General features: G+C 37.6%; 1 protein-coding gene across 13 annotated transcripts in view; it reads left to right on the forward strand.

Moving 5' to 3' along the window:
• The window catches only part of WDR47 (WD repeat domain 47), a 67,917-nt gene that overhangs the window by 457 nt on the left and 40,498 nt on the right, over positions 1-26,962 (forward strand). For 7 of the 13 annotated variants that reach the window (XM_041747328.1, XM_041747323.1, XM_041747331.1 and 4 more), the window contains exons 2-6: positions 11,704-11,790; positions 12,190-12,359; positions 15,085-15,125; positions 19,366-19,532; positions 22,112-22,195. In XM_041747328.1, the coding sequence (XP_041603262.1) occupies positions 19,375-19,532; positions 22,112-22,195 (242 nt within the window). In that variant the 5' untranslated portion in view covers positions 11,704-11,790; positions 12,190-12,359; positions 15,085-15,125; positions 19,366-19,374. Of the gene's footprint in view, positions 1-11,703; positions 11,791-12,189; positions 12,360-15,084; positions 15,126-19,365; positions 19,533-22,111; positions 22,196-26,962 lie in introns of those variants that run through there. The other 6 variants (XM_041747326.1, XM_041747325.1, XM_041747324.1 and 3 more) reach the window with 6 other exon arrangements.

The following is a 26,962-nucleotide window of genomic DNA, read 5'->3' on the forward strand; positions in this document are numbered from 1 at the left end:
CGGGGTCGTGGGTGAGGCCCCGCCGCCGGAGGCGGTCCTGGAAGCTGCCGGCCCCTGTTCGGAGGCCGCCGCCCCTGGACCCCACCTTCCCGTCTCGGCCGGCCCGGCTCGGGGGCAGAGCGACGCCCCTCGCGCTGGCGCCGTCGGCGGGGGAGCGGGGGGGGCGGCGACCCGGGGCGGGGGGCGGCGACCCGGGAGCGGGCGGCGGCGGGCGGCGGCGGCGGGGAGCGGCGGGCGGACGCAGGCTGGGTGCCCTGTGGCCGCTGCCGAGCGGGAGGGGCTGGCGCTCCGAGCCTTCCGTGCTCGCCCCGCTGCCGGGCCGTGGGACCACCGAGGGGCGTCTGGGCACGCCTGGGCCGCGAGGAGGGGACGAAGCTGTGGGGCAGCTCGGCGCGCCGGGCTTCGGCCTGATCTTACGTCAGTGGCCGTGGGAGCAGCCGCCGGGGGTCCGGGCGGGGGTCGGGGCGGGGGCTGCCTGGGCTGGGGACGGGGCTCCGCTGGGGCGGGGGGCGCCTGCGTAGGAGACGCGGGAGCTGCGGAACTCCTAGGGCTCAGCGGGTCCCGCGCACTGGGGAGAAAGGTCGGGGTCAAGCCCTGCGGCGAGGCCTTGGGCTAAAGGGGCTAGGGCAGGAGTAGGCGGGGGCAGCTCTTGACCTGGGGCTGATGTTTTTCTTCTCTATGCCCAGACGTGCAGTCAGTAACCGCGCATGGTAGCTGAGCCGAGCGTTTTTGGCAACTTGGTTCTCTGCATAATGAAAGGAGAAGTCTTTGTTCCACCCAGATTCATAGGTTGTGATCTAACACTTATTTCCCTCCCTTTGTTGTAGACTTCATAGGATACATCAAGAAGTTAATGGCACAGAAATTAACATGTAGGCTTTAAATATGCTACAAATCTTTTTTCACAGTAAATTCAAGTAGATTTTTTTTTTGTCTCCAGTATTGGCATGAGTTGCATTGAAATTTTACTAGAAAGGAGAAATGCCTAAGAGCCCATTTTCCTTTATATGGCATATTCTCGAGATTTCATTTAGGATGAAGATGTAATGAACAATTTTACCTTAGGTTTTAGAGGGTAGATTGCTTCCACACAGCAAAGAAAAATTATTATATAATAAGGGAAAAGAATAGCAATTAAACCACTAATAGTATATTGTCTAGTAAAAAACCCAACATTCAAACTTAGATTATAAATATTATAGTTTTTATAATTATAAATACATAGTTTTTTTTTTTTTTTTGTAAAAAGATTTTAACGTGTTTATCTCTCCCTCCTACTTCCTAATTCTTTTTTCTCTCTCTCTCTCTTAAGGGCCAGTATTAGGAAAATGTCGTAAAAGAAAAAGGGTATTATCCTAAGTTCCTAGTTACGTAATTGTGTTCAGCCTCTTTTTCTCTTTGTATAATTGAGTTTATCAGTTACTGAATGGACAGCATGTGATATGGTTGATATATACTACAGTTTAAGAAACACTTCAAAATACGTATGAAAAGATGCAGTTTTCCTTTGTAGATCAGTAAGCTGGAAATCAGATTGCCTGGATTTAAGTTTCATTTTGCTATTGATTACAATATACTTTGCTATTGAAGACTACTTATCCTACTGTTGAGTCCAATATCTAGATCGGTAAAATGGGGATAATACCTATTATTTTAGTCTGGAATGGGCCCTTCCTTAGGTTGAACAAAACAATCTGTTTGAAAGCCCTTTGGAGAAAATTTAAGGCATCTGTTGATTACCTTTTAATAAAGTGGAACATTGGCAAGGATAATTAAAATCCTCTGCATGATCCATTTAGCATTTTGAGGTCCAGGACTTTTTTCTTACAATGACTTTACAGGGCTCACAGGAGCTGTTAAAGTGCATCCTTACTCTTTGATGCAAGTTCTTTTATGACCATGGTGACATGGAAAAAGGGTGTTTCCTTCCATATGTGTGCAGTGATTGCTTTCCTGCTTTCAATAAGATGTTCTCAAATTTAGAAAATAAGGCGGTGGACACTCTGACTTGAGATTCATTTGGTATTAAGCAATCCTCAGGGAACACTGGGTGGCTCAGCGGTTTAGCGCCTGCCTTTCACCCAGGGTGTGATCCTGGAGTCCCGGGATCGAATCCCTCATCAGGCTCCCTGGATAGAGCCTGCTTCTCCCTCTACCTCTACCTCTCTCTCTCTCTCTCTCTCTCTCTTTCTTTCTGTCTCCATGAATAAATAAATAAAATCTTAAAAAGAAATCCTCATTACGGATCATTGCTTCTTGAATAATCAATAAATCATTTATTCCCTTTTATCTATGCTTTTCAAATAGTATTTGTTACAGATAAGCTGCAGTGTGCCTAGCGATAAATCTGTGGTCACCTAATATGGCACTCACTTAAGGAATGTTCATCAATTTCACTTGAAAAGTTGGATAAAAAAATGCTGTTTTTACATTAAAGCACAAAATGAGGGATCCCTGGGTGGCGCAGCGGTTTGGCGCCTGCCTTTGGCCCTGGGCGCGATCCTGGAGACCCGGGATCGAATCCCACGTCAGGCTCCCGATGCATGGAGCCTGCTTCTCCCTCTGCCTGTGTCTCTGCCTCTCTCTCTCTCTCTCTCTGTGACTATCATAAAAAAAAAAAAAAAAAAAAAAAGCACAAACTGATGACATGGAGAATGTAATCACTAATTTCTAAGGTAAATTTCAAAAGCTTCAAAAAAAATTACATCCTTAAGGACTCCTGAGGATGGTTCAATTGCTGTCTGTCCTTACAGAAAAAAATTTAAGAAGCATTGCCTTAGATTTACTCAGCTAATGAATGGCAAATCACTACATAGCACAGGAAATAAGTTGAATTCCAATTTCTGAAACTTTGACATTAGGTTCATTATCCCGAGTATCACCTCTTGTTTTCTCCCCATGTAAATGTCAGAATCTTATAGTGGAAGAGTCAAAGGGTTTTAGTCCTATAGACCCTGTCGTCCCTTTCTTCTGCACTTTTTGGTGTATGACCTTAGACAAGTACCTAACATTTCTGAGAATTAGTGTAATCATCTGTGAAATGAAATTATGGAGTTGTAAGAATTTGTAAATACTATATACGAACAGTATTTAAGAGCCTGGCATAGAAAAAAAAAAAAAAGAGCCTGGCATAGTAAATGCATAATAAATCTTAGTACCTTTTCCTTTACCATCTTTATATTAAGATATTAACAATCCCTCAAACCTATTCTTAGCAGAAAACCCCATTACTATTGTGAACTTCCATGGCATTTTATTTGTAATTCTTTCATGGTGCTTTTTATATTTTATGCATATTACCTTTATAAAGAAGACTTGAACCCAGGTCTTCAAACTCCAAATCCAGTGCTGGCTCATGCCTAAGGATACTTTTTCCCCCCATGTAGTATTCAGTATCCATTACACTGAATAGCCAAAGCTTATATATTTCAACTGATTTTTCTTCCTTTTTGTTTTGAGTTTATGTTTGTATGAAAAATTATCCTTAAAAAATGCTACATACTCCCTTATAAACCTTTCTTTCTTGTTTCATATTTTTGTTCACCATAGTAACTCAGTCATTGTATCCCCAGGATGCAACATGGTGCTAGCACTGAGTATCACTCAGATATATATTTTTTCATTTTTATTTTTAAGGGGGGAGAGGGGGAGAGAGAATCTTTTTTTTAAAATTATTTTTATTTTTATTTATTTATGATAGTCACAGAGAGAGAGAGAGAGAGGCAGAGACACAGGCAGAGGGAGAAGCAGGCTCCATGCACCGGGAGCCCGACTCGGGACTCGATCCCGGGTCTCCAGGATCGCGCCCTGGGCCAAAGGCAGGTGCCAAACCGCTGCGCCACCCAGGGATCCCTCAAATATATTTTAAACAAATACGGACTTAAAACAAGCATTACCACAGTAGGAGTGTCTTCATGTGGCATCTTCAACATACTTGATCTGATCAAGCTTCCCAGTATTTTAAAATTACACCGAAAGGGGCACCTGGGTGGCTCAGTGGTTGAGTGTCTGCCTTCGGCTCAGGTTGTGATTCCGGGGTCCTAGGATTGAGTCCTGCATCAGGCTCCCCACAGGGAACCTCCTCCTCCCTCTGCCTATGTCTCTGCCTCTCTCTGTGTGTGTCTCATGAATAAATAAATAAAATCTTAAAAAAGTTACACCTTAAAAAAAATATATATATATTTTAAAGATTTTTATTTATTCATGAGAAAGAGGGGGTGGGTAGAGACACAGGCAGATGGAGAAGCAGGCTCCATGCTGGGAGCCCAACGTGAGACTTGATCCCAGGTCTCCAGGATCAGGCCCTGGGCTGAAGGTAGCGCTAAACCACCGAGCCACCCGGGCTGCCCTAAAATATATTTTAAAACAATATTTTTAAACTATTTCCTAAAATATATTTTAAAACAATATTTTTAAACTTTTTCCAACTTTTAAGCTTTTATACTTTACAGAGCAGTAGCTTTTCCATAGCATGTTATTAGCAGCCCTTTTGACATACTGGTTTTACCATGGATATGAACTCTTAAGGGGAGAAATTTATATTTATTAAGCACTATTCAGATGATTGCCAGTCTGTCTGGACCTTTATCTTATTTTAGAAACCAACACCCTATATTCTATAAATAGAATATATTCTATAAATAGAAGAACAGTTCTATACAGAAAAAATATATAAACATTTATACTATTAGATACATTTGATACAGATAATGAATGAATTCTATGAAATAAACACATTTCTAAGGCTAAATTTCATGTTCTGTGACTTTTGTTGATGTATTGAAAAAGGAAATAGAATCTTATTTGAGAAAACTTGAAAAACTTCAGTATCCCTGAACTAAAATTGGAGTCCTAATATCCATTTTTTAACCTTTTTTTTTTTTTTTAAGATTTTATTTATTTATTCATGGAGACACAGGGAGGAGAGAGGCAGAGACCGAGCTGGAGGGAGAAGCAGGCTCCATGCAGGGAGCCTGCCATGGGACTCAATCCCCGGTCTCCACGATCAGGCCCTGGGCCGAAGGGGTGCTTAAACCGCTGAGCCACCCGGGCTGCCCTGGTCTAACCTTTTTAAAATCTAATTTTGAAAGCCTGGAAATTGAATTGAGTTGATTTTCCTTCTAACTTCAAGATAATTTTTAGAAATGAAATTCTGGGAAGTACAAAAACAAGTATCTGACGAACAGATGTTGATGTAAAGCAACTTTAGGTTTTTGAGTGTGTATATAGTGCCCCATATAGTATAGTGCCCCATCATGGGAAGTGTTAATTTCAGTATATATAGTAGCTGGACATGACCATACCTGGAGTATTGTGTTCTGTTTTGGATGTTTTAAGAGGGAGATTAACACATGTTCAGAGGAAAAAGACTAGAAGAGTAGGGGATCAGTAAGCTGTGTGAAGAAAGGTTGAAGCAAATAGGAATATAAACATGATTATTGTCAGATTCAAACGTGTGAAAGTTTTAAACATAACAAACTTGTATCATTCTGATCCTGAAGACATAACTAGATGAAAGTTACAAGATGAAAGTTAGATGAAAGTTACAAGAAAGTAGATTTCAGTTCAGTATGAGGAAAGCAAAATTTTGGGGTGTTGGCGTGGCTCAGTTTAAGCATCCTACTCTTTTTTTTTTTTTCTTCTTTTTATAAGCATCCTACTCTTGATTTCAGCTCAGGTCATGATCTCTGGGTTGTGAAATGGAGCCCTGCATCAGACTCTGCACTGGTTGTGGGGCCTTCTTAAGATTCTCTTCCCCTCTGCCCTTCCCCACCTTAAAAAAAAAAGAAAAGCAAAATTTTTCTACTTGTGAAAAAATTATAGGAGTCCTGTATTGTCTATTACTGAGTGATAAATGATAAATTACGTTTTCCAAAACATAGTGGCTTAAAACAACAAATATTTATCTTACTGTTTCTGAGGGTCAGGAATCTGGGCATAGCCCTACTTAGTGCCTCTGATTGATTGATTGATTAATTTAAAAAATATTTATTTATTCATGAGAATACGCAGAGAGGAGAGAGAGAGAGAGAAAGAGAGAGGCAGAGACACAGGCAGAGGGAGAAGCAGGCTCCACGCAGGGAGCCCGATGTGGGACTCGATCCCCAGACTCCAGGATCACGCCCTGGGCTGAAGGCGGCGCTAAACCGCTGAGCCACCCAGGCTGCCTAGCGCCTCTGATTTAGTCTCTCTTAAGGTTGCAGTCAGGCTGCTGCGAGGGGCTGTGGTCTCACCTGAAGATACAAATCAGGGATAAACTTCCAAGCTCAGTAACTTGGGCCTCTGTTCCTGTGGGCTGTTGGACTGAGGGTTTCCATTCTTTGCTTTGCCACTTGGATGTTTCCAGAAGGTTGTCTCATGGCATGAAGGCTGTCTTCCCCCAGAGTGAGCAGTCTGAGAGAACAGGGCACATGGGTACTCTCACTATCATCAAATCTTGGAAGTGACATCTCAACATTTTTGCTATGCTTTTGTGTAGAAGTGAGTCCCTTAAGTCCAGCCCATATTTAAGGGCCAGTGAGTACAAAAGGTTGTAAACACTAGTAGGCTCATTGGTGACCATCTCAGAGACTCCCTTCCACAGGTGAGAGGGGTATAAAGATTTTCTGTCATTGGAGGCATTTATGTACAGATTGGCAGACCAACTGTTAAAGGTAAGTATTTGGATATTCTGTACTAAATAGTAGGAGAATGGACTAATGTACCTTCCAACTCAATTCTGTGATAAATATATACAAGCTAAGGAAGTAGAGAAACTAAGGATGGAAAACTTTAATAGGTAATTATATAGTATATATTGTACTTTTTTCAGTAGTTAATGTTGTAAAATTTTGGCTTTTTCAGTATATTTTCAACTTTTTTTTTATTTTCAACTTTTTGTGACTCTTGATACAGTACATTTCCCTATATGTTTCCAAATGTTGACCTATTGACTTAAAGCCGTTTTTTATGTAGTTCAATTTTTTTTAAGGATTTTATTTATTTATTCATGAGAGGCAGAGACACAGGGAGAAGGAGAAGCAGGCTCCTCTCAGGGAGCCTGATGTGGGACTCCATCCCAGAATTCTGGGATCACACCCCGAGCCAAAGCTCAACTGCTGAGCCACCCAGGCGTCCCTCTGTAGTTCGATTTTTGAAGTATACACAAATACCTTAAGTTCTGCTTTTTCTCTTTGAAAATAATAAAGTATGTGTGGGAATAAAACAAGGACATGAAGGACATTTTTAATCTGTTTTACAAAGACTTTTTATCTTGGTTTTAGTGTGCTAGAAAACTATATTGGAGGTTTCATTATATATTAAAACATGAAATTGTGTTCTTAGATAGAACATTCTTCTTAGGGATGTCTGGGTGGCTCAGCAATTGAGCTTCTTCCTTTGGCTCAGGGCATGATCCCATGGTCCTGGGATCGAGTTCTGCATCGGGCTCCCTGCATGGAGCCTGCTTCTTCCTCTGTCTCTGCCTCTCTCTCTCTCTGTCTTTCATGAATAAATAAATAAAATCTTTAAGAAAAAAAAGAGACCATCCCTTTTACCATAAAGGTAAAACAGAAAAAAATAAGGTATATTGTATGAAATTATATGAATATTTTACTTTGACCTTAGTTGATAAAGCGCTAATTTGTGCTTAGAGTTTAGAATTAATTTTTGTTATAAATATTATAAATATTAAGATTATAAACTTTCTATATTTTTGATTTACATCTTTATAGGTTGAAACTCTGCTTAGTAAAAAATAATTTTTTTTTGAAATTTGAATTTTCACCATGAGCTGCTATGATGATTTAAGGAATAAAAATATTTAAAAATCCTTTAATTCTTTTTTTTATAGTTTTATTTTTTTAATTTTTATTTATTTATGATAGTCACACACACACACACACACACACACACACACACAGAGGCAGAGACATAAGCAGAGGGAGAAGCAGGCTCCATGCACCAGGAGCCCGACATGGGATTCAATCCCAGGTCTCCAGGATCACACCCTGGGCCAAAGGCAGGCGCTAAACCACTGCGCCACCCAGGGATCCCAAAAATCCTTTAATTCTTTGTTATGGTTAACCCCTAAGCTTTTGGCTGCAAGTCAGGAGACCTGGAGTTCTTAGCTCTATCTAATGTCACATAAAAATTGTATATCAGGTGGTGGCACTGTTGCTCATTAGTAAGTGGGAATCCCATTTTGAATTGTTTTAAAGAATGGACTCATTTTGGTCTGTCCATTTGGTCTTGAGATCAGTGACACAATCTGTGAGTTTTCTGCCTAGAAGCTGTTTGTTTTGAGACCAGAGAACACAGCAAAGGTCTGGTAGGTCTTAAAGAGATCACCTGAACCATGTTCTAAGCAAGTAAGCTATAAGTGTATTATTTAAGAATAAAAAAATCTCTACACATTTTGTTTTTCAGTCTAAAATTCTTATTGCCTTAGGGGTGCCTGGGTGGCTCAGTCGGTTAAGCATCCAACTCTTGATCCAACTCTTGATTTTGGCTCTGGTCATCATCTCAGGGTTGTGAGATTGAGCCCTGCTGGGTGTGGAACCTGCTTAAGATTCTCTTTCCCTCTTCCCCTCTCCTTCTGCCCCATCACCCCTGCTGCCCACTCTCGTGCACAGGCACGTGCTCACTTGCTCTCTCTCAAAATAAATAAAATTCTTATGCCTTAATACTTTTGCTTTTAGTTCTCTAAAAATTATGTTTAGTAGTAAAGCATTTGTTACAACACTGTTAAATTGATCTAGGTTTATCTAGATTTCCCCGTATTTGGTGTGGTTTTCATAGATACTTTAAAAACTGAAGTCCATTTTATTTTATATTTATTTTTTTAAAAATATTTTATTTATTTATTCATGAGAGATACAGAGAGAGATTGGCAGAGACACAGAGGGAGAAGCAGGTTCCATGTAGGGAGCCTGATGTGGGACTCAATCCCAGGTCTCCAGGATCAAGCCCTGGGCCAAAGGCGGCGCTAAACCGCTGAGCCACCGGAGTTGCCCCCATTTTATTTTTTAAAGATTTTATTTATTTATTCATGAGAGACACAAGGAGAGTGGCAGAACATAGGCTTCTCCTTGGGAAGCCCAGTGTGGGGTGAGACTCGATCCCCAGACCTGGGATCATGCCCTGAGCTGAAGGCGGATGCTCAACTGCTGAGCCACCCAGGCATTCCAACTGAAGTCCATTTTATTTTATTTTATTTTTTAAGATTTATTTATTTATATATGATAGAGAGAGGCAGAGACACAGGCAGAGGGAGAAGCAGGCTACATGCCGGGAGCCGATGCGGGACTCGATCCCGGGACTCCGGGATCACGCCCTGGGCCAAAGCTAGGCGCGAAACCACTGAGCCACCCAGGGATCCCCCTGAAGTCCATTTTAAACTTGAAAATTAAACTCTGGAGTTCTTAGATCTCATTTTTTCTTCTTTTTTTTTCTTTTCCTTCCTTTGGGTTCCCTTCCCTCCTGTCAGTTTCAGTATTGCTTTTTTGATGACAGTATTCATTTAGATAACATAATTTTAAACTTAAGTGGGGCTTATTAAATAAGAGTTAAGAAGTGTCTTTTATTAGACCTGGAGAGATTTTTTTTAAGTTAAAAGTAATATCTAGGGGATCCCTGGGTGGCTCAGCGGTTTAGCGCCTGCCTTTGGCCCAGGGCGTGATCCCGGAGTCCTGGGATCGAGTCCCACATCGGGCTCCTGGCATTGGAGCCCGCTTCTCCCTCTGCCTGTGTCTCTGCCTCTCTCTCCTCTCTCTATGACTATCATGAAAAAAAAAAAAGTAATATCTAATTTTATTTTAGTTTCTTACACAGTTGGGCTAATACTTTTTGTCTTTCTAGCTAAAAGTATATGTTTAGAAATCTGGTTAGACTTAATGCAGACTTCTGTTTACCTAACCTATTAGAAGTCTGTTTACCTACCCTATTAACATTGTTTAATAGAAAAATAATGTGAAAGATCATAAAACTAGGGTCCTCTGTTGGAATAATTTTTTTTTGGAATAATTTTTTTTTTTTTTTTTTTTTTTTTTTATGATAGTCATACAGAGAGAAAGAGAGAGAGGCAGAGACATAGGCAGAGGGAGAAGCAGGCTCCATGCACCGGGAGCCTGATGTGGGATTCGATCCCGGGTCTCCAGGATCGCGCCCTGGGCCAAAGGCAGGCGCCAAACCGCTGCGCCACCCAGGGATCCCTGGAATAATTTTTAAAAATTATTTCAGTACTATGAAGCTTTTTCATTTTGGCATATTTAGGTGACTCTTTCCATTTTCTTTCCTTGTTTTTGTAAGATATATCTTTTCACTTGCTTGGGAATTAGTGTGATAAAGCAGAAAGCTTTAGAATCTCAGACTATGTTTCTAATCTTGCTCTAGGATTATGACCTTTGACTACTGTATTTCTTTTCTTTTCTATACTTTCTCCTTTTCTCTTTCTCTCTCTTTGCTTGTTCTCTCTGTATCTGTATTTCTATCTCTCTGTCAGCCAGAAATTCTAATTTTCATTGCTACAAAGCTTAGGATATGAATTGGGGGAAGGGAAGACAATTTCTTGTCTGGCTACCAAGATAAGGCAGCCCAGATGTTTAAGGAAAAAATGAAGAGTTCAAGTTGCTCAAATGTTCAAGGAACTAATGAAAAATTGATCTAAAGATTAGCCATATATATGATTAATATAATAAAGATAAATTACATATATAAATTATGTAAAATCGCCTTCCCTTTGTTTTGCTACCCTGCTAAATAGATGTCCTCTGGTACTTGTTAAAGATTTCCTGGTTGGTGTCCACATGGATGCTGATATCAGAATAAATGTCTTTACACACTGTTGAAAGAAGGATTTAGCTGCTTATGAAATACATGTTTAGTCTTAATGTAAATACTGGGTTAAATTTTTTTTAGTTTATTTAAGTAATCTCTACACCCAGTGTAGATGTAGATGTAGGGCTTAAACTCGCAACCCTGAGATCAAGGGTTGCATGCTCTTCTGACTCAGGTGCCCCAGATACTGGGTTAATTTCTTAAATTTACAAAGCCAACTGTCTTCATCTGTAAAATGGGGATGAAACTGCCTATCCCATAAGATTGTTATGGGGATCAATTAAACAATGTAAGTAAAGATCTTAGAATAATACCCAATAGTTTTTGCATTGTAAACATAGCAGTTAATCCTATCTTTGGAATCCTATTCTAGTTGTTACATTGATGTAGAAGAGAACCTTTGAGATCTAATCCTTTAATTTTTTCATAGTCTTTTTTTCTTTTTAAAATTAAAAATTGTATTCATACAAGAAACGTGTGTGAAAATATACAAGTAATGCACAAATATGTATTGTTTGTAAACCATTCTGATGTTACAAATGATAAAGAGTAAAACAATCCCCCTTCAATCCTTTTCCATTCCTAGCTTATAATGCCTTGTATCCAATACCATTCCTGTCTTCAGAGGTAACCATTCTGAACAGTTTGATATGTATCCCACTAGACCTTTCTTTGTTATTTATTAAGACACAGAGATACTATGTCCTCCCTTTAAAAAAAAATAAGTGGACCTATTTATATTCATTCAACAAATATTTATTGATTATTGTTCTGTGATGTGCCTTTGCTTTGTGAGAATGCATTTGTATTCTGTATTAATGAATTTACCATAATTTAACAATTCTATTGATAAGAGCTCAGTTCATTTCTAATTTTTCTCTATTACAGGCAGATCTTCAAGGAACATCATTGTATATGTATCTTTGTGTATATTTGCAAGTACTTTTTCAGGATAGGTTTCTAGAAGTGGAATTGGTGAGTCAGAGTATAAACATTAAAAATTTTTGTAGATAAAAATTCTATGCTTTCAGATTCTCTTTCAAAAAGTTTGTCCCAACTTACATTCTTAATATGTGAAAGGGCATTTACCCACACTCTTGCCAGGTCTGGATATCAGGTCTTTTTTTGCAAAACTAGTAGGCCATAAATTGTATCTTATTTTAATAACGCTAGTGACATTGAACATCTTATCATAAATTTATTGGTCTTTTTGTCGTTCTGTGAGTTGTATGTAGTCTTTGCTCATTGTTCAACCAGAATTTTGGAGGCTATTGATTTGAAGATGCTATTTATATGTTCTCAGTGGTAATCACTTAACCTTTTATGTGTGTTATGTTTATTCCTAGTTTGTCTTTTGTCCTTTTTTTTTTTAAGATTTATTTATTTACTTGAGAGAGAGAGAGAGACAAAGAGAGAGAGAGGGAAAATCTCAAGCAGACTTCCTGCTGAGAGCGGAGTCCAATGCCCAGCATCAATCTCATGGCCGGAGACCATGACCTGAGCTGAAACCAAGAGTCAGACACTTAACTCACTAAGCCACCAAGGTGCCCTTGTCTTTTGTCTTCTTTAACTTACTTATGGCAACTTCTATTAAAAATGGAAGGTTTATAGTTTACATTTTGCTAAATTTGACAATTCTCTTTCTTTACATTTTCTGGGTTATGGGACTTAATTGTATAGTATAAGTCAAAAATAGTTTTGTTTATCTTAGAAATTTTCAATTCTTCAGCAATTAACTATATTTTTAAAATTCTTGTGGGTTTGAATATGGAAAGAACACAACTACTTTAATCTCATAAAGATTGAAATATTTGAATCAGATCTGAGAAGAGGTCTTGTGTTATAAAAAAAATTACAAATCATTCTCAAATTTGTTCATTATATTCATTATATTACTAATTCCTTCCAGTTACTTGCAATTAGAATTCTGAAGTAATTTGTAATGGGAAATTCATTACTTATGTTTCATATTATTATTTAAAATTTTTTTGAATAGGTGATATTTGTACATGGTACAAAACTCAAAAGGTACAAAAGGGCATGTAGTGGAATGTCTTCCTCCTGTTCCTCTTCTTTAATTATCCAGTTTTCCTTTGATACAATCATCTTTATCAATTTTTTTGTCTTTTATCCCCCAGAGATATTTTATGCATATATACAACATATAGTTTATGGTAATTGAATTCTTTTCTTTTTATAGCTATATTAAGCTGTACCTGCTTTAGAGATAATTTGGTCTTTAGGCTAAAATTATTCACAGTTCCAGAAGGTAAATTAGAAGAATTGATGAATAGAGAACAGCTGTCAACAGTAAGAAGGGCTACAGGCTACATTCATGTTATAAACTTTAGCTGATAAGCAGACATTACAGAGTTTTGCAGGTAGAAGGACTTTTGTTTGCATATATGATTTAAAACAAATCTATTTTCTTTCCTCTTACTTACCTGGCCTTATAGATTAGAGACTTTAATTATCCCAGACTTTATATTTCCCACTAAGAAATTTTGTTTTTGTTTTTGTTTTTTTTTGCCCACTAAGAAATTATGTATAATTCTTGTTATTGAAATATGACTTAAAGCAAGTCATAAAACTTGAAATAGTAGAAATTACCTAAATTAACCCTCTTGTTTTATATATGAAGAAATTGAGACCCATGGAGATTAAGTGACTTGCAACATCATATTTATAATTCCAAAGGCCAGACATTTACACTTAACTGACCTGGTAGTAACATAAATTTTTAGAATGCTATTTTAAAAAGATAGCAAATTTATTTCTCCATTAAAAAGAATTTATTTATTTATTTATTTATTTATTTGAGAGAGAGCATGGATGGCTGGGAGGAACAGAGGGAGAGGGAGAAGCAGACTCCCTGCTGAGCATGGAGCCCCACTGGGGCTCAATCCTAGGACCCCGAGATCATGACCTGAAACAAAGGCAGGCATTCAACTGACTGAGCCACCAAGGTGCCCCTATTTTTCCATTTTTTTAAAAAATTTTTATTCATTTATGATAGTTACAGAGAGAGAGAGAGAGAGAGAGAGAGAGGGGCAGAGACATAGGCAGAGGGAGAAGCAGGCTCCATGCACCGGGAGCCCAACGTGGGATTCGATCCTGGGTCTCCAGGATTGCTCCCTGGGCCAAAGGCAGGTGCCAAACCACAGCGCCACCCAGGGATCCCTCCATTTTTTTTTTTTTTTAAAGGAAAAGGTGCAGTAGTCTTATGTTGCAGTTTGGTATTACATAACAGGGCTTCATAATATAATACTTCAGGTCTTTATCTGCATTTTTGCCTGTAAATAGGAATGGTAAGACAGTGTTATTCGTTGTTAGGCACTCTGTAGTACTTAGAAGATTAAAGAGAATGGTTTTTATTGTATGGGATGGAGTTGGAGATTAATAGAGTCGTTCTTAAGCATTCTTTTCTTGACTATAAAATTTATAATGGCTGTACCTTGATTCCCTTAATTTTATACTTATGAATCATTCTTAGCTTTGTGCATTTTTCTTCCTTCCTTATCTGTATTATAAGTAAAGGAACACTTTGAATGTTCCTTACTGTAAAGGAACATTTAAAACATAGTTATATTTGATTAGAAAGCTACCACTGATATTTTTTCATGAAACTCTTTCCATATCTATGTATAGAAATATACATAGAAGTCAATATATTTCTGTTGACATTCTGCCTTTTTTTTCTTGTTAACATTTTACCTTTAATCTTAGATTTTTTTTAAAAAAATTATTTATTTATTTGGCAGAGAGAGAGCACAAGTAGGCAGAGCAGCAGGGAGAGGGAGAAGCAGGCTACCCGCTGAGCAGAGAGCCAGATGTGGGGCTTTATCCCAGGGTCCTGGAACCATTACCCAAGCCAAAGGCAGATGCCTAACCAACTGAGCCACCCAGGTGCCCCATAATCTTAGATTTCTGAAAATAATTTTATTTCTTGCCCCTTAATATATTCTTCTAATGTTGTTTGAGATTAAGCTCAGTATGAGGATAGAGACCTCATCTAGAATTTAGTTTCTGTTGATATTATATTTAAGTACTGAAATACTATTTTCCAACTGGTATCCAGAAGTACTTATTATGGAGGAAAACTTATTTCCTTATTTTACCGAGTCCAGGGTTAGATATGAGTAAAAACTTACTTCTTAAAGGAAAATCCATAGAAATGTTTTTGTGAAATTTTATAGGTAAATTTGTCATTTATTATGGAAATACTGACACCTTCTAAATTTTTTTTTTCATTTTGTTTTCTATTTTCAGTGGAAAACACTTTATTCTTGGCCCTACAGAAATTCTGCCTGGTGAGTAATTGTTCGCATTTGCCATGGGCTGGTGTGTTTACCTAAGCTATTGTCAGAGCTGACTTTGGCTAAATAGATTAAAGAGCCAGAGGTCTATCCTTTTATTTCTTTTTTTAAGATTTCATTTATTTCTTTTTTTAAGATTTCATTTATTTATTTAAGAGAGAGAGTACACACACAAGCAGGGACAGGGGTAGAGGGAAAGGGAAAAGCAGTTTCTCACTCAGCAGGGAAGAAACAGGCCTAGATCTCAGGACCCTGGGATCATGACCTGAGCCAAAGGCAGATGTTTAACCAACTAAGCCACCCAGGAGCCCCCACTCCTTTCTTAAAGATTTACTTATTTATTTCAGAGAGTGGGAGTGGGAGCAGGAGAAGGGGCAGAGGGAGAGAATATCCAAGCAGGCTCCCGCTGACCATGGAGCCCAACTCGGGGCTGGATTCCCATGATCCATGAGATGAGGACCTGAGCCAAAACCGAGAGCTGACAATCTGCTGAGCCATCTAGGCTCGCCTCTATCCTTTTGAGTGGCTTTTAGAATAGTAGGAAAGAAAATCATCTACTCTGTACATTTTTAGACATCTCTTCATTAATTCTTGCATCTTAAGTTAATTCAACTAACGTTTATTGAACATTTAACATACTGTGCATCTCGTTTTAAAAGATAATTTTAGTCGTTTCTAAACTAGTTAATTCTTTTATATCTCCCATGAGGATGGGGGATGAAGCATTTATTATTGAATTCTACTTCTGAATTAGAGAAAAATGCTAGCTTTGTAGGGATTAATTGTTCAAGGAAATTTAAAATGTTTATGAATTATGTTTTTATATGTTATGTTACCTTTAAAACTTCTATTCATAATGTTCTTTTTTTTTAATTTTTATTTATTTATGATAGTCACAGAGAGAGAGAGAGGCAGAGACATAGGCAGAGGGAGAAGCAGGCTCCATGCACCGGGAGCCCGATGTGGGATTCGATCCCGGGTCTCCAGGATCGCGCCCTGGGCCAAAGGCAGGCGCCAAACCGCTGCGCCACCCAGGGATCCTTTTTTTTTTTTTTTTTTTTTGTTAAATTTTTATTTATCATAATGTTCTTAATTTCTAAATTATATAGGTAGGATTTTGGGTACCTCTATAAATGTTTCAGTAATACAAGGTGGTTAAAAAAGAATAAGATACAGTCTTTAAACATATATCTATGTTTGTTGTGTTTTGCTTTTTAAAGAATTTATTTATTTGAGAGAACACAAGCAGGGGAAAAGGAGAGGGAGAAGCAGACTCCCTGCTGAGCGGGGAACCTGATGTGGGTCTCGATCCCAGGACCCTAAGCTGAAGGCAGATGTTTAACTGACAGCCACCCAGGTGCCCCTTTATCTATGTTTTATATTATATCCAACAACAGTGAATCTTATAAGAAGTAAAATTCTAGGTTGGGTGGTTAAAATACTATACTTTTCTCCTAGGAATTTCAGAGTATAGATTTAACGCTTGTCTTTTTAAAAACCCTGACCAATTTAAAAAAAAAAAAAAAACCCTGACCAATTTAGATTAATTAGAATACATTTCCTGTAGCTATTCAAACCTTAAATGTAAAGTCAGTGTAGAATATGTATTTGTAAGAATGTATTTCTTGGGATCCCTGGGTGGCGCAGCGGTTTGGCGCCTGCCTTTGGCCCAGGGCGCGATCCTGGAGACCCGGGATCGAATCCCACATCGGGCTCCCGGTGCGTGGAGCCCGCTTCTCCCTCTGCCTGTGTCTCTGCCTCTCTCTCTCTGTGACTATCATAAATAAATAAATAAAAAAAAAAAAAAAAAAAAGGAATGTATTTCTTTTCTTAGGCTTTATTAATCAGAAATGATGTCAGCATTAAACTTGTAGTTATGATTTAAAGTGGGCCTGTTGCCATAGATTTATAGTAACTCAAGAGTTACTCCATATTAAGACTGAATATTGAATAAATGGAGGCAAAGTATTCAGTATCATTGGGTATATTGAACAACACTAGAAATTGCATCTCACTTCTGCACTAGGTTGTATGGTTAGTACATAGTGATATAAGTGAAGTGCCCTTTAAGAACTTAAGAGATGGAGGGGGCAATTATTTTTCTGATAACTAAATTAGTAAAAGCCATTCTTATGCTAGTAAGAATTATATGAAGGTTTGGAAAATGCTAAAATCACTAATCATTGTGCTTTAGGTGTAATATCAGGGAAGCAGGTCTGAAATGTAATTAGAATTTACTGAGTAGAGGGGCACCTGGGCGGCTCAGTCAGTTGAGTGTCTGCCTTCCACTCAGGCCATGATTCCAGGGTCCTGGGACGGAGCCCCACGTCTGGTTCCATGCTCAGCAGCCTGTTTCTCCCTCTGCTGCTCCCCCCCTGCTTGTGCCCTCTTGCTCTGTCAAATAAATAAATAAATAAATAAAATCTTCAAAAAAAATTTACTGAGTAGAAATATCTTTCATAGTGTATCCTCTTCTGAACAAAGTCTATGAACAGGAGGACAGTTACCTCAGCAGAGAGCAAAGAGAAACTCAAAGCATGGGGAACTGGGGCAGCTGCTCTGCTGAGAGAGATTGGTGATTTGTTTGTTTCTTGAGGCAAGCATGTCCATATTGTTGGGGTGGATGTAGGAGATTAGCTTAGTCTAATGTCATTAAATATTTGAATCATATAATTATCTCCCCATGTTTTCTGTCCCTTATTTACCCTACCACTTTCTCTCCCTAAGAAAGAAAATGTCTTCATTTGATAGGAGTATTCTAGTATGCTAGACATTTGCACTTATCATTATGAAGAAATTAATTGACAAAATAATAAATTGGAAAAAAATTAACGTTTGCATACATATATGTATTTGTTTCTGTGACCTTGGTTAAAGTTGATACTGTGAGAAAGATGTACTTGCAGTCTGTTTGATCTGATAACGCATCTGCAGCTAATCTCCTTAGCACGGTAGTCTAGTCTTTTGTATTGCTCTGAGCCTTATCATTTGAAAATTGCAACAACGTAGGCCATTTAACTTGTGTGGCCTCATCTGTGAAATACCTTCAGAATTACTCCTAGTTCTAAATCTTTATGAGTTTATAACCTATGTGATCAGTTGTATCACTGCACACTTAAAGATAAAAAAAGAGCTTGTAGAGAGTTGAAATATCTTTGTTTCACATTTAGGTTGATAGTACCAGTATGACTTAACGTTGCACTTTTTTTTTTTTTTTTTTAATTTTAACTTTTTTTAACGTTGCACTTTTTAACTAGCCTTGCTTTGTTTGGCTCCAAAGTACAAGGTATAAATAACATTTTACATGTTGCTGGTAGACTATAAGCTTCTTAAGGACAAAGCCAGTTTTTCCTAAGTATAGAACTGTGCCTGTCAAAGAAAAAAAGTTAAGTGCATACTGAATGAGTGTATACTTAAGGAAAGGTATTTAGAACAAAGCTAAACGTGGTTTGGTTATTAGTGACTTTTTAAAATATTCTTTATTATGGCAAAATTTTAAAATATGTAAGAATAGGCAGAATAATATTGTCTCAGTCCATTTGGGTTGCTGTAACGTAATACCATAGACTGGCTTATAAATAGCAGAAATTTATTGCTCACAGCTTTGGAAGCTGGAAATCTAAGATCAGAGTGTTATCATGGTCAGGTTCTGATGAGAATTCTCTTTCTGGTTGCAGACTGCTGTCTTCTCATTGAATCCCTACAAGGTGGAAGGGTTGGGTTAGCTTTCTGGGGCCTCTTGAAAGACACTAACCCCACCAAGTCAGATCTAATCAGATCTAATCACCTCCCAAAGTCTTCACATCCTGATACCATCAGTTTGGAGATTAGGATTTCAATAGATTAATTTTGAGAGGACACAAATGTTCAGACCATAGCAAATATGTGAACTTCCATTTACCCATTACCTACTTCAAGAGCCATGATTATTCTTGTTTCCTGTTTACCTCTCCCAGTCTCCTCTTGTATTATTATGAAGCAAATCACAGACTTTATATCATTTAATCTGTATTATTCATTGTGTATCTCTCAAAGATAAGGACTTAAAAAATTACAGTTATAACCTTTATTACATCTTAAAGAATGACTGGTTTTGATAAATACTAAATTAATTTCACTTCAAAATACCTGTACTATTTCCAAGAAATCTCTTATGTGTAGTTCCAGACAGTTAATAACACTTAGAAATAAAACAGTAAGACTAATTTTTGTTTTTGTTTGGTTTAATATTTAGGCTATCAACATGACGGCGGAAGAAACAGTGAATGTAAAAGAGGTTGAAATCATTAAGCTAATTTTAGACTTCTTGAATTCAAAGAAGCTTCACATTAGTATGTTGGCCCTTGAGAAGGAAAGTGGAGTCATAAATGGCCTATTTTCAGATGATATGCTTTTTCTAAGGTATGATTTCATTAGTATTATGAGGTTTGCAGCTCTTCCAAAGAAGTGTTACATATTAATAAGGTAATATGTGTACTATGGGTAGGTACTTATAGTCATGAAAAAGCTATATAATTTTTAAAAATAATGTTTTTGTAATGGAACATTAACAAAATAATGTTTTATATAGAATGTTTTCAGTAGTAAGATCCAGGGGTCCATTAAAAAAACTGGAGTTACAATTCCGTTATGGTTGTGGCATCATCACAAAAAATACTTGATTTCAAGAAACCAGAGACTCCAGAAAGATAAATAAAATATTTCTGCAATACCGTTTTTTTGCCATAGAAGTGAATATAAACATATTCATTATACAAAATATATAAAAATAAGAAAAATCACCCACCACTTAGACACACTACATACTGATAATTTTCTGTGCATATTTTAAAAAAACCCAGCAATTCTGTTTCATTTATAATTTAGTGTCCTTCTTTATCCATTAACATCATAAGGATTCTGTGTTATTACAAATTTATATTGTAAAAATTTTAAATTTAATTTTCTAAAGATTCCTCTATTTTTAGACAAGTTATTTCCAATTTATCTTAAATAAATGCTCTACTGAGTATCTTTTGTACATGTGACTTTTTCTGTATCTTGGATTATTTCCTTAGAACAAGATTCTTGGAATTGTAGAGCAAAAGGGAATTAACATATTTGCCAAAATGGGAGGCTAAATATATTCTAACTTGAATTGGATGGAAAAAGAAAAACACAAATTTCCAGACAGAAAATGTATTCTCTGCTTATGTGATATTGAATATCTTTGGCAAAGAGTACAGATTCTTGGACATATGGCATTTTGTGACATGAAAAGCCTCAAAAAATGAAGCATTCCTAAGTCATGAAAAAGGAACTTTAAAAAAAACCCTTCAATATATTAAAGAGAATTTATTTAAATTCCTTGAACTTCCCTGTATTTGATGTTGTGAATGTCATTTAGCTCTGCGGAGCTTAGTTAATAATTGTTAGGAACCTATCATTCTTTTGGCCCTGTCTTTCAAGCATTGCTACTCCTGGAATTTAGCAGTGGCTCTAAAATAATCCCCCTTCCAAGAACCTATTGAGTTTCTAGATGAAGTTTTACTGATATGAGGTGAAATGCAAAGAATTTTGGAATAGGGGGGCACCTGGGTAGCTCAGTGGTTGAGTGTCGGCCTTTGGCACAGGTCATGATCCCTGGGTCCTGGGGTCAAGTCCCACATCGGGCTGTCTGTGGGGAGCCTGCTACTCCCTCTGCCTGTGGCTTTCTGTCTCTCTCTCTGTGTCTCACATGAATGAATGAATAAAATCTTAAAAAAAAAAAAGAATTTTTGAATAGCAAGTTACTTTTTTTTTTATTTTTTAAAAGATTTTGTTTATTCATGAGAGACAGAGAGAGAGAGAGAGAGAGAGAGGCAGAGACATGTGCAGAGGGAAAGGGAGAAGCAGGCTCTCTCTGGGGAGCCCAGTGTGGGACTTGATCCCAGGACTCTGAGCCAAAGGCAGATGCTCAACCACTGAGCCACCCAGGTACCCCAGAACAGTACATTTTTAAACTAAACATATTTATCTTAAAGGACTAGCTTTTGAAATTATGTCTTCCTACTTTTTGAATATTAAAACAACTCTTTATAAAATTATTATATATAGCATGATTGCTTTTTATTAATATTCCTTATTTGCAGACTCAAAAGTTGACAATCTGATATAGATCTTCCTGCCCATCCCTTTTAAAATTTTACTGTTCTAAAAATCCTGAAGTAGGGAAATTGTTATTATAAAAGGGCAGCAATAAGAATGTTTTATAGCTTTTGGAAATTCCTATAGACCACTAAAGTAGGATGAAATCTGATCTTATTCCTTGCTGTTTTTATTTTTTAATTTTTTTCCTTGCTGTTTTTATTCTCAGAGTATAAGTTTGAGTGTAAAATGCCTCAAAGATGTAGAAATCAAAATTTAGAGCAGGATTTCTCAGCCTCAGCATTTAGTAACATTTTGGGCTGGATAATTCTTTGTCTTGTGGAGGTGTGTGGGTTGTCCTGTCATTTGTAGCATGTTTAGCAGCATCTCTGACCTATACCCAGTTGATGCCAGTAGCACCCCTAATTGTGACAACCCAAAATGTCTCCAAACATTACCAGATATCTTGCGGGCAAATTGACCCAATTAAGAACCACTGATTTGGTGAGTCTGGAACATACCCACACACTGGCCCCTAAAAAATATGAAAGAGCTTTAAAACTGTAAGATAAATAGGAAAATAAACTTTTAGACTTAGTCCAGTATTTTTATATAGGTGAAAACACAGGTGTATTAGGATGAGAAGTGGTTGCAGAGCACAAAGAGGACATGTAGTTACAAATGTTATGAAAAATTTATTTAATTATAATGTTTGAGGAACCAAATACAATGTTAACCTCATTACAGATTTCATACTGAAGTTTTTGTTTCATTTTGTTTTTTTCAGACTGAAGTTTAACGCTATCATATTTATTCTGCTTTTAATTAGTATAACCCAAATTTGATAACATGCATGGGTTTTTTTCTTTATATAGGCAGCTAATCCTTGATGGTCAGTGGGATGAAGTTCTTCAGTTCATTCAGCCTCTAGAATGTATGGAAAAATTTGACAAAAAAAGGTAAGATTTCTTCTGGAGTTTTTAATGTCTTATCATTGGTAGAAGCTTAGCAGAACAAAACAATAAACAAAAATGTAAAAATAAGGCTGTGTTTTTAAACTTTCCTGCTTAGCTTTCCTAGAAAATGGTATACTCAATCCAATTGAGTTGGAGTACTTCTAGAGGACAAGTTGCATGTACTTCAGTTGGTTGAAAATCTGATACATAAACCTACCTGTTTTGGTAGTGTCTATACAAAAAGTCACAAGGGCCATATCTGAAACAGTTGTTACCTCATAATATTATGAAGGTTTTTTTTTGTTTTTGTTTTTAAATATTTTTATTTATTCATGAGAGATACAGAGAGGCAGAGACACAGGCAGAAGGAGAAGCAGGCTCCATGTAGGGAGCCCGATGTGAGACTCAATCCGGGAACTCCGGGATCACTCCCTGAGCCAAAGGCAGATGCTCAACTGCTGAGCCACCCAGGCGTCCCTAGTATAAAGATTTTAAAGATGTCATTCCAAAAAAAAAAATGTCATTCCATTGTCTCCTGGCCTCCATTATTTCTGATGAATACTTAGCTGTGTTTATATGACAGCTGATGTATGACATACCTGATTATCTTGTATGTTTCCTTTTCCTTTTTCTTTATTTTTTCTTGACTGCCTTCAAGATTTTTCTTTTTTTCTTTTTTTAAAGATTTTATTTATTTATTTATTCATGACAGACAGAGAGAGAGGCAGACAGAGGCAGAGAGAGAAGCAGGCTCCATGCAGGGAACCTGATGCGGGCGGGACTCGATCCCTGGACTCTAGGATCATGCCCTGGGCCGAAGCAGGGCCACCCAGGGATCCCCTATTCCTTTTTTTTAAATTGAGATATATTTAACATACAAATAACATTATATCGGCTTCGGTTGTACAATATAGTAATTGCATATTTGTATATATTGTGAAATCATTACAGTAAGTCTAGTTAACATTCATCCCTATACATAGTTACAAAAATTTTTCTTTCTTGTGAGCAAGATTTCTAAGATCTCTCTTAGCAACTTTAATATGTGCAATACAGGGACACCTGGGTGGCCTAGCGATTGAGCATCTGCCTTTGGCTTAGGGTGTGATCCTAGGGTCTGGGATCGAGTCCTGCATCAAACTCTCTGCGAGGAGCCTGCTTCTCTCTCTGCCTATGATTCTGCCTCTCTGTGTCACTCGTGAATAAATAAATAAAATCTTTTTAAAAATATACAATACAATATTATTAATTATAGTTACCAGGCTGTACGTTACATCCCTATGACTTACTTTATAATTGGAAGTTTGTACCTTTGGCTCCACTTTACCTGTTTTGCCCACCCTTCCCACTCCTGACTCTGGCAACAAGATTTTATCATTGGCTTTGAGCAGTTTGATTATGATGTACTTACATGTAGTTTCTGTTATTTTTCCTGCTTAGGGTTTGCTGAACTTTTTGAATCTTTAAGTTTATATTTTTCATCAAATTTGGCCATTACTTCTTTAAATATTTTTTCTGCTCTTTTTCTTTCTGGGACTCTATACAGTATTAGATGATGATATTGTCCCACAGGACTGAGGCTCTGTTAAGTTTTTAAAAAGTTTTTTTTCTGTGTATTCTTCAGTCTGGATTATTTCTACTGATTTGCCTTCAGTGTTCACCAGCACCTTTTTCTGCTATTAGCAGTCTGCTCATAAACAGTGAATTTTTCATTTCAGATAATTGTACCTTTCAGTTTCAGAATTTACTTTATAATTTTTCTGCTATTTCCATCTGTTTACTTGTTGTTACTATATTTACCTTTAAGGCCTTGAACATATTTATGGTAGGTAGTGTTTGCTAATAATCTTTGTCTGCTAATTCCAACTTCTAAGTCATTTTAGGCTCAATTTCTATTGATTTGCCTTTATCTTATCTATGAGTCACTTTTAAAAAATATATCTAGTCATTTTTAAAATGTATTCTGCACATCGTGGATTCATTGCTGTGACTCTGGATTCTGTTATCTTCCTTTGAAAAGTGTTGATTTTTATTCATACAGATAGTTAACTTGATTACACTCTCACTTAGTGTATGCCAGCTGAGATCTTTGTTCAGTTAATTAGCCTTCCATCTGTTGCTTTCTTTGGGCTCCTTGGAGTCTCCCTTACATCTTCTCAGTTTGAGGGACAGCCAAAGATTTGGGCTGAGTTTTTATAGTGGATTTTTGTGCATTTTTCATTATGGCTTCCTTCTTTTTTGGCTGTCTCCTTGCTTTTCAGTTACTCTTGCAGCACCAACTTGTTTGCTGACTTTTCAAGAAAGTGAATCTGCAACTTTGTACTTGAGTTTTAGCTCACACTGTGTTGACTGGAGAGTGTCCCCAGCTGGAGGGCCTTATACCCTTGAATCTCACCTCAAAGTTTCTTTTTTTTTTTTTCAAGGATAGACTTCCCTCTAATTGTGCCAGCTTTTTGTTGTTTTTCATTGCTTTCAAATACTTATTTTTTAAAAACTTTATCTAGAGTTTATCATTGTTATCTGCAGAAAGGTTAGCCAGATACAAGTTATTCCACCATTAATGGAAGTACAGCCTTATATTGTTTTTTGATCCTCCATTCGTACCACTAGTTCTATATGATACCTGTTTGCTTTTGTATATTGTTCATTCATCTGGAATAGTATTCCTTTCATTGTCTCCTGCCTTTACATAGCACATTCCTGGTCATCTTCCAAGAGTCAGCTCTTACAAGATTTTCCTTATACTTCCCACCTCTTCTAATAGAATTGGTTTCACACTCCTTTGAGACCTTGCAGAAACAGTATACATATTGCATACAATTTATTAGATGACCCTCTTTTTGAAGGCAAGGGTTTTGTTTTATTGGACACATACTTGCTACCATAACAGTGGTTGAAGGAATGACTGAAGGTTCATTATTATTTTCTTTTCAGTCCTTAGAAATAATTTCTCTTTAAGGTGCTTAAGGCATCCAACATTTGTCAATTCTTGGACAAGTCAAGTAGACTCTTCTCCCTGAAAAATTTCTGTTAAAAAGTTTTAAAGTTTAAAGGTTCCTGGGTGGTTCAGTTGGTCAAGCATCCAGCTCTTGATCTCAGCTCAGGTCTTGATCTCAGGGTTGTGAGTTCAAGCCTTATGTTGGGCTCTGTGCTGGGCATGGAACCTACTTGCAAAAAAAGTTTTAAAGTTTATGGATTATTTTATGACTTTTCAGAAATGTTCATTTCTTATGATCTTTCAGTTGGCTTTTTATTAGACCATTCTTATCTTTGAAAAGGATAAAGACATATTTTGAATAAAATGCAAAGTAATAAAACATAATAAACAAAACATTTTGAATGTAAAGGACTTTGATATCATATTAAATGATATTTGATATCTTCCATAAAACTTGATTCTTGTTCAGAATTAATATTGGAAGTAGAAATCTCCTTTCCTTTAAGTATTAAGTTGTATTTACTACTGAAATTATTTTGTTTTTATTTATTTATTTTTTTAAAAGATTTTATTTATTCATGAGAGACAGAGAGAGAGAGAGAGAGAGAGAAGCAGAGATACAAGACAGAGGGAGAAGCAGGCTCCATGCAAGGTAGCGTGATGTGGGACTCAATCCCAGATTTCGAGGATCATGCCCTGGGCTGAAGGTGGCGCTAAACTGCTGAGCCACCCGGGCTGCCCTATTTTTTTTTTTTTTAATAAATTTATTTTTTATTGGTGTTCAATTTGTCAACATACAGAATAACACCCAGTGCTCATCTCGTCAAGTCCCCACCTCAGTGCCCGCCACCTAGTCACCCCCACTCCCCGCCCACCTCCCCTTCCACCACCCCTAGTTCGTTTTTAAAGATTATATTTATTTATTCATGAGAGACACAGAGAGAGGCAGAGACATAGGCAGAGGGAGAAGCAGGCTCCCTGTGGGGAGCCTGATGTGGGACTTGATCCCAGGACCCCGAGATCATGCTCTGAGCCACCCAGGTGCCCCACTACAGAGATTATTTTAATTGTGGCTTCAATGTGGTAAGTTTTCAAGAATATATATATATTTTAAAGATTTTATTTATTCATAGAGACAGAGAGAGAGAGAGGCAGAGACACAGGCAGAGGGAGAAGCAGGCATCATACAGAGAGCCTGATGTGGGACTCGATCCAGGGTCTCCAGGATCACGCCCTGGGCTGCAGGTGGCACTAAACCCCTGCGCCACCGGGGCTGCCCCTCAAGAATATTTTTAAAGATTTTATTTATTAGGGAGAAAGCATGAATGGGGGTGGGAGGGTGTGAAGGGAGAGAGAGAAGCAGACTCCCCGCTGAGCGGGGAGCCTGATGTGGGATTTGATCCCAAGACCCTGGCTGGGATCATGAACTGAACTGAAGGCAGATGCTTAACTGAGCCACCCAGGTGCCTCAGTTTTTAAGAATTTTAAGAATTTTTTGAAAGCAAATGTAGTCATAGTAACTTATAAGTGCATTTGATTTATGAGACATTGGAAAATTTTTAAAAAATCTTTTCTTAAGGGAATAATTAGTCCTTTAGGACAAATGTGTCCAGTTTTGCTCTGGGAACTTGGGTTTCATTTCCAATATTTGACATTGCTATAACTCAGCTTAAAAAAAATTTTTTTTTTAAGATTTTATTTATTTATTCATGAGAGACCCAGAGAGAGGCAGAGACACAGGCAGAGGGAGAAGCAGGCTCCATGCAGGGAGCCTCCTGGGGACTCAATCCTGGGTCTCCAGATCAGGCCCTGGGTTGAAGGCAGCACCAAAC

The sequence above is a fragment of the Vulpes lagopus genome, chromosome 3, assembly GCF_018345385.1.
Source record: "Vulpes lagopus strain Blue_001 chromosome 3, ASM1834538v1, whole genome shotgun sequence".
Lineage (NCBI taxonomy): Eukaryota > Metazoa > Chordata > Mammalia > Carnivora > Canidae > Vulpes > Vulpes lagopus.